General features: G+C 41.9%; 1 protein-coding gene across 2 annotated transcripts in view; it reads right to left on the bottom strand.

The window, feature by feature from the left end:
* RNLS (renalase, FAD dependent amine oxidase) overlaps positions 1-14,531 on the bottom strand; it is a 455,130-nt gene that overhangs the window by 349,042 nt on the left and 91,557 nt on the right. The window contains exon 4 of one of the 2 annotated variants that reach the window (XM_085605681.1): positions 12,659-12,817. In XM_085605681.1, the coding sequence (XP_085461807.1) occupies positions 12,659-12,817 (159 nt within the window). Of the gene's footprint in view, positions 1-12,658; positions 12,821-14,531 lie in introns of both variants that reach the window. The other variant, XM_085605670.1, reaches the window with a different exon arrangement.

Raw genomic sequence — 14,531 nt, forward strand, 5'->3', positions numbered from 1 at the left:
ATTATTGCTTTTCTACCCATTTCTACCATTATCTGGAAGGAGGTTGAAAGGACAAAAAATAGCAAAAATAGGGTATGTCCCAGAAAAATGTCAAAACTGTGTAAAAAATGTTGGATTTCTGACAAAAATCTGTCATTCCCTAAAAGCTGGAGGAATGGTGATTTCAGCCCACAAACCCTTTTTTGATATCATTTGCAGAGAAAAACCCAGACGCTTTCATTTGCAGCCACTTTTCCCCATTTTTCACAAAAAAACCAAAATGTTGCTGTATTTTGACTAATTTCTGGTAACCCTCTAGGAGAATCCACAAACCCTGGGTACCTTTAGAATCCCCATGATGTTGGAAGAAAAGGACGCAAATTTGGCGTGGATACCTACTGTGGTCAAAAGGTTACAGGGGCCTAAGCGCGCACTACCCCAAATAGCCCAAAAAAGGCTTAGCACAGGAGGGGAAAAGGCCTAGCAGCGAAGGGGTTAAAAATGGCAGCATTTCTCCCTAGGCCCAACTAAGACACGTCACCATTGATACCCGAAAATACAAGACTTGAGAAGCTGAAACTCGATACAAAATTACTTCATTTACTAAGAACAAAAGGCTAGTATTTGGGGTCGAAATAAGTTTGTGACAATGAGACACACTGACTGAGATTTGGGAACAAAATGAATGTATTTACTAAATTGGAAAAATGGATTTTGAGGGTCCGAAAGAGTGCACTTTAGAAAAGGTAGTGCTGAAGTTTCGGGAGAACGTCGGTTTATTTATTAAAGAGGGAAAGCTAGTAAATTAGGGCCAAAGCGTTTTCAATTAAAAGCACGAGCTGGGCCCCTGGGGGCAGATTAGTTAAATTACTATAAATGAAAAGCTGGAATTTGAGTCTAAAACTAAAACTGGTAGGGTGGACATTTTTAAGAATATGGCAAGATTAAAATTAGAAACAATAGTGTATTTTCACATTTTATATGACCATTTTCAGGATAAGGTTATGAGATTTACTAAAGATTCAAATTTAACATTTGTGGGATAAATAGAATGGATTTTCCAAAAATGTTAACTCACGTTTAGTGGCACAGTTTATTTATTTACTTAAAATATAAATCTGGTATTTGGGGTCACATTTAGTGTATTTAATAAACATTTCAATAAATTAAAGACTGGTGATTGGCGACAAATTTAGTGCGTTATCGTAATATATCAGGCAGCTATTTCAGTGTTGTTTCAAGTTGATTTGTGGGTGTATATTACAGATGTTGAGAATATTCACCAAGAGGACACCTTCCATCCAAACATCAATACGCAGTAGAGTCCATTTGTGTAAAAAAAGACACACATGTTCTGTAATATATCAAGAACCATTTAATCTCAAATTTTGGCAAAGTCACCAACAGAACAGGCAGGTTTTACTCACCCCGGCAGGTGCAACACCTAGTCACAATGAGCTTCTGGGTTATGAACAGTGAGTGGGATGTTAGCCTAAACAGCATGGGGTGTGAAACCCTCAATTTCAAGTATTGGTATCTGCATATTACCTCACCGGCACCTGCCCATTTCGCACAGTGTCACAAAAAGTAGGAATCATGCTGACGATTTCCTGTGCACAGTGCTGGAATCGCTCATTGATGTCCCTGTTAGTGCCAGATCTGCTCAGGGGTCCAAACTGCTGCACTGCGGTAAGGACTTGAGACTGACTGATTATTGTCATATTACTGAATCTATGTGTCTTTGTTTACCCAAATAGACTGTGACAGGGCTCCCTCTACAATCCTTTTACCATTAGTCGTTCAGGCCTCCCAGTCTTTGTTTACTCTGACCCTCTATATCACCCACACAAGAAGAGAAGGAAGCCAGGGTGTGATTGGTTGATGATGTGCATGCAAGACGATATAGGCTGCCAGGCAACCCACAGGATAACCTGTAGCCGCGTCTGGTAGAAGTGACACATGTCAATTGGTGGCCCTACAAGGAGCAAAGACCTTGATATGCCTAATGATCAAGGTAAAGGGTGGAACTAAACATTTAGGTTTAGAAATAGGTCAAGTCTAGGTCACAAGGCAGGCGGAGAGACAGACAAGGTTCATAAGACAAAGGATGTTTAACACAGGAGCTGGCGACTGGTCATTGTATGCACAAAAGTAGAAAGACTGAAAGGTGATAGAAACAGCTCAGCTGGAGCACCTTCTTAAATCCCCTACCTACATACCTAGAAGTAATTAGGAAGAGGACTCTACATCGAAGGAACAATCTTTTGGCTTCTTCAAGTGCCGGTTCCATCGGATGACTTAGAGGGCTCAAGCCAGATGCTACCTTGTTCTATTCCACCTAGAATTGATATGGTGATACCACCTGCGAGAAGAAATAGACCTCTAAAAGAATATTCCTGCTTCACATATTTTGTTTGTCATTTCTTAGACTACATCATGAACTTCAGTGAGTATTGAGTGTTTCCTTGTTTCAAGAAGGCCGTTTTTTGTTACCATAATGATAATTTCAGGACAGTGAAGTAATGGGTTGATCTACAGGTGTCTCTAGAACTGCCTGTTAAACCTATTCTATTTTAGTGAATTTCTTTGAAAAATGCTGCTGTGGAACACACCATTTGGCCGCACATTTTCAAAACTTTTCTTCAGAGGAGAAGAGAGCAGCATCATTGCTGGCTTTGCTGGCTCACTTTGTTCAATTAAAGGCAAGCCTTATGTTCAACAAGACTTCAAGTTCTCTAGCTACCACTAGACCAGAAGAGAAGGTATGTAAGATTTTATTGATGAATGTATATACGTGGTACTCGTAGAGTGCAAACCTAGCTGAAACACAGCAGTGGGATGTGCAGTGTCAAAGTCATAGATGGCCAATAAGCTGTTGAAAGGGGAGCTGGCTTCTGGGAGTACAGGAGGACTGTAGTGATGTAGGGTTCTTTAAAGAGGTGTGTCTTGAGCTCTTCCCTAATTGGAGCAGAGTTGCGTCAGTCCTTAATGGGTATAGGAATACCTTCCCAGATCATGAGTGGAGAAGTGTTGTTTTGTCTTTTTTGCATTTCTTCATCCCCAGTTTATAAGTGTCTTGGCTGTGAGTGTTCCGAGAACCAGTGGCGGTGAGGTTGTCAGCCAAACAGGCAGTGATACCGGCCATATGGCTAGACATTCCTACCAATAATCAGATCTGTTGTGCTAGAACTGCCAGCAAAAGCACAGGGTTGCTCTTTATCAAGCCACAGACTGTGTAATAATAAGGAAGAGGTTTGAGGCCAAAGCCTTTTAGAGAGTCCATTAAACTAGCAAAACTGTAGGGAAAATAACACAATGCCATTAGAGTCAAATAATTGTTGTAAATCAATTGCCATTCTACCAGGCTTGATGAAATGAATTATCTTGCCACTAAATGTTTTTCAAGGGGGAATGAGGGAGATTAAAAGTTGTTCTCACTCCAGAAACCTAGTGATGATTTAAATGGAGAGAAGGTTCAATCAGTGGCATACACCACCGCTCAGTGTGATTTTTCCCAGCGTCAAGGCCACTTACTCTCCTGAGATTCACAAAATATTGAATTGAGATTTAGAATTTTCCATATTTGAAAAAGGAACAAAATAACAATTTCTTGAAATTAAATAAACTGAGCAATTTTATAGGAATGCTTGTCTGAATATCCTGCATTGAGGAGTACACATTCTAGATGTTATTGTAGCAGACCACAAAGCAACTGTTAAGAAGACAGCTCCAATAAAATGTTTGTCATTGACAGAGTACCAGTGAAATTATGAGCAACCCATATCTTTTGCTGTTTGCACAGTAGAATGAGTTGTGAGTTCCTCTCATTCCGGAACCACACGCATTTTCATTTCGCAACAGTGAGCAGAACTTATGGAAGAAACAATTATTTTGTCAAAGTCCTATGTCTTATGTATTCCTCATACTCCCAGGTACTAGCGCCGTAATGCCAATAAACCCCATCTCTCTTCTCTAAACTTCCTTATGCTGATAGTTTGTAAGCTTTGTTTATATGTTGCATATCCTTTAGAAAAGAGGTCACACTGTTCTGTTTTCAGGGTTTCTAATTGTCATTTAAGCAAATGCAATAAAAACATGAACTTAGAACTCGCCCAAACACGTTAACTTCCTTTAGCATGTTCATCTTCAGCCATTCTTCCTACACAGATAAGATGCACTCTCACATGCCGAGGATAACCCTCAAAGGATGAGCTCCTGGCTGCATTGGTCCATAGCAGCTGCAGTGCTCGATTTGACTCTTCTAGGTTTATCTCAAGGTAGCTTCATACTAACAAGAAATTCCCAAATTAGTTGTTTTACTTTGGATAAATGTATCCTTTACTTTAGGGAAAATTGTTGAATTGTCAAAGAAGAGCAATTAATTTATGCTTGTGTGTCATTATGATGCAGTACGGTGACCCATTACGACAATTACATTTTTCAATTGAACCCACATTAATATCATGCATTATTGAAAAAAACAATGTGTTTTATTTCGAAGATGTAACCGTACATATGATAACCTTGACAAAACTCAAAGTCAGGTCTGCTGGAGGAAAATATGTGTTGATTGCATAACATTAACTGTCTTAACATATATTTAATTATTAAAAAAAGAGAACCACTTTCTAAAAAATTTGGACCATGATTTTAATTAAGGAACTCTAGAACTATTTGGGAATGTTGTGTTTTGATTCAATCAATCAATCAATCAAAAAAGAATGTTTATTTAGACCCTTGGTCCTTAAACATAAAAAAAGCATTTCAATCTTTTCCAAATACAGTGTCATTAGATAATTTATACATATTAAATATACAGTTCGATGATAAATCCAGTTTCTTAGTTATTTCATTTTCCTAACCTAATTAATTTTATCATAAAATATAATTCATAAAATTCCCATTTCTATAAACTCTTAAAAACATTTTTAGCTTCAAGCATGAATCTTCCAGGTGCACATGCTTTGTCCAAATTGCACATTTCCGTTAACAAACCACTGCCTGTGCACAGTTTTTAATACCATATTTTAAAAACGTTGGTCATAAAAACAGTTTCCGTGCAGCAAGAACCTTAAAACCATCTAGTAGCATGTGCAAAATAGTGCATTTTGTGCCTAGGTTGCAGATACACTTCCCTTCAGAATCCATCATAGCCCCTTTAATCCAGTCATTCGCATAGCAGGGATTAATTCCTGTTCAGAATCTTAATACTTCATTTCTAAGACAGCGATTGGGTAATATATCTATGTACGGGAACTGTTGATTCGATTGCCGTGACTTAGTAATGAAGTTCACAGATTTTTTTCCCCTTCACGTACTGGCGATCTTGGTCTCGAGAAATGTATTTCCCTAGTATATTAAGTTCTCGCCTTACAACATCGATTTGTAAGTCCTGAGGGTACAGTTTAACTCCCAGTTCCCTACATACTGTATCTAACGTTTTTCTGACCACCTCTGCCCATTTCAAATCACTCTGCAAAATTTAGTGTTTGCACCTTTGTGCTATTTTTTGCTCCTCCCCGTTCCCCAGGCGTTGCCAGAATCTTATTAATGCCATACGTGGCATTACCTCCCAAGACTCCATGTCCGTTTTTATTCTTACTGCCTGAGTCATAGATGATCTAGGTAGGGACAATAAATTTTTTATACTTTTTCCCTCTTCGGTATCCCACCCTCTTTTGCCACTCATATACAATATTTCGGCTCAATTTCTGTATTGATTTCTTTTATCTCGTACTCTACAAAGATTTTATACATATTGATTCTGCCCAGCCTTTGCAACCAGGCCAGTTCCTAGGATGTTGCCCAATGATCCATGCATGTGTGGCGACACACAAAAAATACAACACTGTGACTTACGGTACATGTAGCTTCTGATTACCCAACAGTATTGTGCATAATCATGTAGCCAGTGGCATAGCTGGGGGGAGGGTTGGGGTGGACCGCCCCAGGCGGCACTAGTTTTGGGGGCAGCGGCCGGCCCCTCATTCCCCCCGCTCTTACCTGCGGCTGTAAGAATCGGCCGCACCCCCCCTCCGGTCTTATTTGTGACTGTTGCTACCGCATGAACACCCACTTCCCGCCATCCCCTGCTCTATGATCATGCGGCTGTGGGCGGCAAACGCAGGGTCCACCACGGGCGGCCTAAGATCGAATTACGCCACTGCATGTAGCAGATTACACAATTGAGCAGATATATTTGGGCAAAAGCTGCAACCTCCCCTTACAGTACAGACAAGTCCTCAATACAATGTAAACAAGAGTACAATGAATTACAGGACAATAATTATGCCGGAACTTCAAAGATCAGGAGCAGACCTCTCCAATGCTTAAGAAAAAAAAATTGAAGGTCCACAGCCACATCTTATGAATATTATAAGACAATGTAATCAGATATGGCGTCAGAAAATGTTCATTCCAGCGCCAGTAATAGCCATGTATTTTTCATCACTATGATAGTGCCAAATGTCAGAGAGAAGGGTACCCCCTTCCATTGCTAATGTACTAAAATTAATGAAGAAAGGAACAGTATAGTTCCCTTCTATTGTACAAATCATCCAAATTGCAGCTTCACACATGTAAGATGCTATTCAGTGGCCAAAGTTACAAATTTGGTCAGAGTTAAGAACAATGTAATAATGCGGAGCACATAATAATGTCCTACTTTTTGTTATTTTATTTTACCCACTGTGAATGATGTAGGAATGTGCCTGTAATTAAATGGCATCACTACTCTCTAGTAATAATATATTACATTTCAGTAGTGACATTAAAATGCTACATCCTTCTTAGCAGCACTGGGGGGGGGGGCATGTTTTCTCTCAGAAGCTGTGACAGAAATGGCACAAACACACTCGCTGTGTGCTGAAAGCAGGGAAATAAAACAAACAACAGGCGCTTCCAGAGTACCGAGATTGTCTCTGAATACCCGTGCACCTTCTCCCATGCAATCTGTGAAGAAGTGTGTGAGAGCATCCATTGCTGCAGCTCAGCTTTTTATCATGGAAAACTCTCTGCCTCACAGACATGCCACTGCATAGTAAATAGCAGCAGTAAGCAACTACTACCATTTTACTGCACCATCACTCATTTTCAGGAGATGCAGCAATTAATAGTTCTGGCAAAAAAAAGAAACGTGATGGTTCAGCATTGGTCCAGTTGGCAAAGACTTTATCCTTAACCAAAATGATACTCTACATTTTTAGAGTAAAGGGAAAATTTCTTTTTAGAAGCAGTTTTATTGACTCACTTTTGGAACAGTGCATCTTCATTCTCGGACAGGGGTGGCTGGTGGAATTTGAAACTGGTGAGGCGTATGCAGAACGAATCAACGTATGCGAGCGCAGCGAGCAAGACCGTCGCCAATAAGGGGGGTTCGGGGAGGTTCTCCCCCCCGTGAAGAAATTTTAAAAAAATCGGCATCTTTTTGGTGCGATTTTCAGCACTATTTCTGTGATCGATGGACTAAAAATTCAGTTCTTCTAGGCATTCATAAAAGAAAACATACATTATTTCAGAGAATTTCTGGGTTGCTAAGCAAGTCTGACTTCAGAAGAAGGGTAAGGTACTAAGCAAGACTGCTTTGGCTCTACCCTTTCCAGTAGAAAACACTAGTTAGCGATGTGAACAAGTTCAATGGACAAATCTGGTGTCTAGTGAGAGTCCCTCTCCTGAGAAAGAAATTTAAAAATGATTGGCAAATGGTGCATTTTAAAGCAAATGAATGCAGCGATAAAGCAAGGCTTATTAAGCAGTGGGAACGTATAGTCTTGAAATATTACACACATTAAAAACTGCCCGTATCTTCTTGCATTCATTTGTTCAACAGTTACTGTAATAAGTAAATTGTTCTGCATGACAACTTTAGCCCTTTAAAATGTATGCTTGGCTGTAACCAGTCATATAGAAATATGTGTAGACAGTTCTTTAAGTGAGATGAAAAAAGTGGGTGCTCCCTATAAAGGAACATGGCAAATACATTTCTGTGATTCCCATAGTGTGCCATCAGACCGGTTTTTTGGTTTCTCTCTGAGATGTAATTTTATCCAGATAAACGGCACAGCAACTGACATACACCTAAAGCCTGTCAGTATGATTGGCTTTGTCACTGGGTGTTAGCTGTTTAAGATAAATGGGTAACAACAATGATTTATTATAAATAATTAACATTGAAAATGTTGAAATTCTGAAATAGTGAGTCTGTGAACTAAATAGTATTGAGGTCTGTGGAAGGAGTTTTGGCCTTCAATTATGCATGCTTTATGTTAGATATATATCCTCTTTTTCTCTGCATATCTTGTCCATCTGCACATCTTCAACCCCCTCTCTTTCCTTTTCAGCATCCTCTTTTCACTTTTCCCCGAATGCCCATCCTCACATCTGTCACTTCACCGCCCCCAACATGCACTGCACTCCCTCAAATATAAGCACTTTAATTTCTCTTACTATTGCCTTGCATATATTTTGACTTCAGTGTATCCCCTTCACACACATTTCCACAGAATTTCAGTTGCAAATGGAATACAAGAATATTGTTCTGTGTGCTCTGCAGAGAGGCCAACCCACTGACAGGCACTTTGTTTGGCTTTAGCCTTGCGCCTGCGTGCTCAATCGAAGCCCCTCATAAGCACCTGGCATGGCTCAAGCCTCAAAGTATGCACAGAAACAAATACAGATAAACAACAACATTATAAAATAGCTAACTCGTGGTGAATGCAATATCAAGTAAACATGTAAAATAGGAGAGGAACTAAATCGCCGAAATGCTCCCCCACAACGTTTTTAACTTTCATTTTTTGCAAGTCAATCCATGTTTTTGACATCAGTGTTAACTTAGGGGCATGTACACATGGCCAGTTTTAATACCATACATCAGAGGACTGGCCACTGTAAGCACATGTTACACAGTAAGCACATATCTCTCGCTTTGGGCCTGACTCAGATTTTTGGATCCATTTCACAAGGGAGCAAATGCCTCTACTCCACTTCTAAAGGAGCAAGTAATGTGCAGCGAGGGCCTAGGGGGGTGTCGATGTCTATTCCAATAAAGGAAATCCCACATTCAAAAGAGCATAACTCCTTCGCTGTCAACCATTTTCGTGACTCTCCCACTGTAGACACCAGCAGCCGAAAGGCTGTCTGAAGGAGGCACTGCCTGCAACACGCTTCAGCTTAGAAATGAAAAAGGCACACACGCTTTAAAATAGACCTGAGAAGTGTTACAATGCGTTGTTTTGGCAGTGCACAGTAACTTGAAGAACTGCGCAAGTGCTAATCATATCGCCCAGGTGAAGTAGTTCACAGTAGCTCGTGGTAGTGCACAGAGGTGTACAATGCCCAGATGCCAGTAGAAAAGAGTTGCTTATTGTAGTGTCCAAAATGTGGCAGTGAACAGTACACAGTTACTTAGAGTAGTGCAAAGTTGGGGCAAGATACAGTTGGACTGGTGCACATCTGTAGTAGTGCACAGTCAAAGTAATACATATTAACTTTTGAAACGTCCAAGATGTGGTGACACACAGTTACTTGTGGCAGTGCACCTTCCTCTTGAGCACTGTCACTCGCACAGTGCACTGCTGCAGTGGCACATTGTTAGAATAGTGTGCAGCCGTGGTCATGCACAGTTGGACTAGAACTTACTTTTGTTAATCCTCTGGTGTAATACTGCCACACAGTTACTCGTGGAGGTTTGCTTAATTACTAGTGTACAGTTGCTTAAAGAAGTGATAACTTTCACTGGCATGGACTAGTGCACAAGGATGTCAGTGCACAGTTGAAGTCGCACTGAATTTTGGTAGTGGACAGTTGGAGCAGTGGACGCTTGCTTTTGGGAGTGCTCAAATGTGATGGTGCATGTTTATTTGTGGTAGGCAGTGCACCGGTTTTGCAGCGCACTGACAATTGAGCAATGCTAGTGAACAGTTGGAGAGGTAGAACATCGGAATAGTGTGTGTTTGTGGCAGTACGGTGTTTGAATAGTGCAGAGTTGTAGTGGTGCACAGCTGTGGGGGCACACCATGGGAATTGTAGTACATTTGTGGTTGTGCATAGTTTGAATAATAAAGATTTGTTGGTAGTACACAATCGGGGCAGAGGACATTTCCTTGTGACAGTGATCGGATGCAGTGTACTGGTAGGTGTGACATGCACCTATTTGTTAGCGCACTGTCACTTGTGTACGAAGAGGTACAACGTACAAATAGTGCACAGCCGTGGTAGTGTGCTGTATGAATAATAGTACAGAGTTGTGCTGGCGCACAGTTGCTGGTGTCAGTGCACTGGTGCAATAGCGCCCAGTTAGAGCACTGCAGAGTGTTCGTGGCAGAGGAGCTGTCAGCATGGCCGGTGCTCAGATGTGTGCCCGGCTCCGAGCAGGTGGCTGCGTATGACCCCATTCCCCATTAGTTCCATGCGCAGCTGTTCTTCACCCCTGTCTTGCACGATTCCTTTCCTGGCACCATCGCCCCAGGATTGGGCGCCTCTAGTCTGCCTCTGATGGGACCGGCTGCAGGATGGCTTAGATCAGTCTACTGACTCCGGCCAGCTCACCCAACCAGCCGCGGCCGATGACTCGGGGGGTATGCGCAGGGAGGGGGAGAGGCGTTTAATTAAATGAATAAATAAAATAAAACAAACTTACCAGGCATCTCCTCCGCGGGTCCCGCGTCGCATTTCATCACGTCTCCTCTCACAGACGTGGAACTAACTTCTCCCCGCTCTTTTGCTTGACTGGCAAGTGGCAAATCAGAAGACTGGATGCGACTGGGGCCGGCTACTCGGATGTATCCTTGCATTTTACAGGGCATGGAGCGACTGTACGTCACCACCCGAGCAGGAGCATATCTTCATACTCCTGCACTACACTAGGCATGCGCAGCATACCTAATGTAATGTCAATGGAGTGGGGTGCTAAAATAAAAAGCGCTCTTCTCGCAGATGCGCAGTCGGAGTCTGGACTCCTGGTGCTCGGCTCACCTGCGTGCGCTGTTCGATTGTTGTTGACTCATGCGCACTTGTGGCTGTGAAGCAGCTGCCAGCACAGGTCAGGCCGGAGATGTAAACAGACGAATTGTCAAAGCTGTCAATTCGTCTGCTTACATTTCTTACTGCCCGATTGCCTAGTGAGGCGCTGCCCCGGCGCCCCTATGGGCAAGCCGCCACTCGGGCAACAGGCTTACATGTGCGTTCCCTGTTGTTCTGTCTTCCCTGTCATTTGTGACACCTCCAGTAAGCTCTGGCTTCTTAGCCAACAACATGTATTTTTTTGCACTTCCAGGGCACGTTTTAACCAAATACCTGCATGGAAATGCTCTTGGGAAATAATCCAGCAAAAATGTAAAAATATGATAAAATCTATTCAGAATTCAAAAAGTGTATTTCATTAACATGCAGAATTGTTTTACCTTAGTACAACAGATGATCAGTGCATTGAGAAGTATTTTTAAAAGTGATAGTTTTCAAACATAAATTGAGAAACATACATTTTCCCCCCCCACCCTGACAACAATGCCAATAGTGAAGTAAGACGCAAGTTGGTTGTTATGTGCACTCTTTGGATGGCCTGGGTTCCAATTTTGCATGAACAGCATTATAGTTTATTAAATCAAACACAGGAGAAGGTTTTGTACAGCGCACATCCCAAATTCATGCATTTTCGAAATCCTCTTATATGTGATAATGAAGAAAAATGGTGGGAAGTGACATAACAAATTGCCTAGGATCAACCAAATTGGTTAAGTGGAGAAGCCGGGATAAATCTCAGGTTTTCTGGTTTCACATTGTGAAATTCATCCGCTAGATGTATATGCTTCACTTCCCTACAACCACATTACCGCCATTCCCCATATTTTCCCTAGTCTCCCACCGCCACCCTACTGCCGTTAGTGCGATCTTCTATAATTTCACAGTCTAACCTTTTTGCCCCAGGGAAAATGTTTGCGAGCACCCATGATGTATGCGTTTATTTCTTGAAGGAGCTAGTGTCCACATCATAGTGCTGTACAGGGAACTGGGAATGGTTAACCCGTGGAAAGTTGTATCTATGCTGTTTTATGCTAATTGGATTGGTGAACTTGATTTTAAGACAGTGCATGGATTTTGAATAGCAACACATGGTTGAAGTTTGCATGAAGATTATTTCAAATGTTTGTATGTAGTTCATATGGCAATTCATAGGTTAAGCGAGTTTATATTATGAATAAATAAATACATTAACAAATCCAGGTATCCCTATACCGACTACCCCAATGATGGCCACACCTCTGTATTTGTATCACTGTACAACACAACAACTCCCCCCCCCCCCTAAGATAATCAGACCTTTAAAGTGCAAAAGAATATGTTTTGACTGTCACTTATTGGACTGTATTTTACAAACACATATTTGGAATTATATGAAAAATATCTCATTATATGTATCCAATCAATATGACATAATTTCAAAATTCTTGTAAGTCACATTTTACCAATATATTTTTACATATTTTTTGTATAATTACACAGGCACACGTGTTTTTGTAATACACAGTGCAATAAGTGAGAGCCGCCAAAAATTGTTCGGAGGGGAGTTCGTTTTGTTGTAAGGTATTAAAAAGCCTGACCCCTCCGACTCTTGAGTTTGTAGCAGCGACATACATTTTCTTAAATAATTAAAAAAAAGAGGCCGAGGCCATAGACTTACAGTTTACAATATCCCCACCGAGTTGTAGTATCTGTGGAACGGGTATTGTGAGAATTATTGCATCAAACTCTTCCGGGGATCCCGACTTTCTGCAAACTTCCCATTTCCCTTCTCTCTGGTTTATTTGCGTGACGTGATGTTCATAGAAAACAGCAGCGCCTGCTTCAGAAATGAAAACAAACACTGGAGTTTCGAACAGTAAAGGAAACTAAAGTCACCAGGAAAATGCAAAGACATTGATCAAAGAAGAGATTGATCTCATTATATTACACCACCGCCCCGCTCTGCGATTCCCAACATGCCAGACGGTGGTGCTGGCAAACGCAGCAGGTACAGATTTCCCACAATGCCAGTCATCTACCCAGCAGAAATCACCTTCGCTGCACTTGCCAAAGAACCAAATTCTGAGTCTCTTGTTCGAATTTTTTTTTTTTAATCCAGTGCTTAATTTTCACAAACACATATCTACTCGTCTTTAAAAGCATGTTCTTTTATTACTCATAAGCAGGACAGCTCAGTACAATGCTCTCGATATAATGACTCTAAATTGATGCATATAAAAAAGTAGGCCCATTCATTGTGCTAAAAATGCAATGGTTCATCTCTGGTATAGAAATGACTGGGGCAAGTTTCATCAGAACAAGGGCGTTGCGTCCATTACATATTGATTTATTGATTTGAAAAGTTTTATATATGTTATGTTATGTTAAGCTCCATTTATAACGCGCACGGATACTCGGAAATGTCCCGGCGCGGAAGCCAAATAGAGGAGACGGAGAGGCGCAACCCGGGGCTAGGTGGTTACTTGAAAAGCAAGGTTTTTAGCTGCTTTTTGAACGGCCTGAGGTCACCGATGTTCCGAAGCTCAAAGGGCAGGACATTCCAGGCCTTGCTACTCTGACAGAGAGGGAGCAACCTCCCGTTCTGACAAGATGGTACCTGGGTATAACAGCGAGGCATTGCCCCATGGAGCGGAGATGCCAGGGAGGTACATAGAAATCAAAACGTCTCCTGAGATACAAAGGCCTGCTTTGTAAAGAGCACCGTGGGCAAACGTAAGAGCCTTGAACAAAACACGCTGATCTACCGGGAGCCAGTGCAAATCCCGTAGCATCTGCTTAGAGCTAGACCTACCAGGGATACCCAGTAGTGCTCTAGCGGTCGCGTTCTGAACGATCTGTAGCTTTTTTAACTGGTATGCAGGGAGACCGATATAAAGAGCATTGGCGTAGTCTACCATTTCTTTAGCCGCTTTGGGCAGAAGGGGCAGAAATGTCTTTAGGAGTTTCAGTGTGCCAAAGCACACTCCAGCTAATTTATTGATCTGCGGTAAAAATCTGAGGTCCTCACTGAACCAGACCCCCAAGTTTTTTACCGGGCTCCCCATTGACTTAGGCATGGGGTAGCCCACGGGCCAAAGGTCCTCTCTAAAATGCGGAGGGAAGGACCCGTAAAGGAGCACCTCAGATTTGCCCTTGTTGCATTTGAGTTGGGCCTGCGCTAACCATTTAAGAACGTCCGTAAGGCAATTTTTGGCAGCATCCGGGAATCAATCATTTTTCTTCCATGTGAAGAGGAGCTGGGTATCATCAGCATAAGCTATCATCTTAGCACCCAGCTCCTCCGCCAGATAGATAAGCGGCGTCATGTACACATTAAAAAGAAGAGGGCTCAGAGTTGAGCCCTGAGGAACACCCGTGGTCAAACTTCTCGGTGTAGAGGAGAATGGAGGCAGCCATACTTGCTGTGTTCTAGTCACCAGAAAGGATTCAATCCACTCCCACACCAGACCAGTCCAGAGATGTCGATGTTAGACAACCGGGCCAGAAGTTGGCGGTGCAGTACCGTGTCAAACGCGGCAGAGAGGTCTAAT

This window comes from Triturus cristatus, chromosome 1_2 (genome assembly GCF_964204655.1).
Source record: "Triturus cristatus chromosome 1_2, aTriCri1.1, whole genome shotgun sequence".
NCBI lineage: Eukaryota > Metazoa > Chordata > Amphibia > Caudata > Salamandridae > Triturus > Triturus cristatus.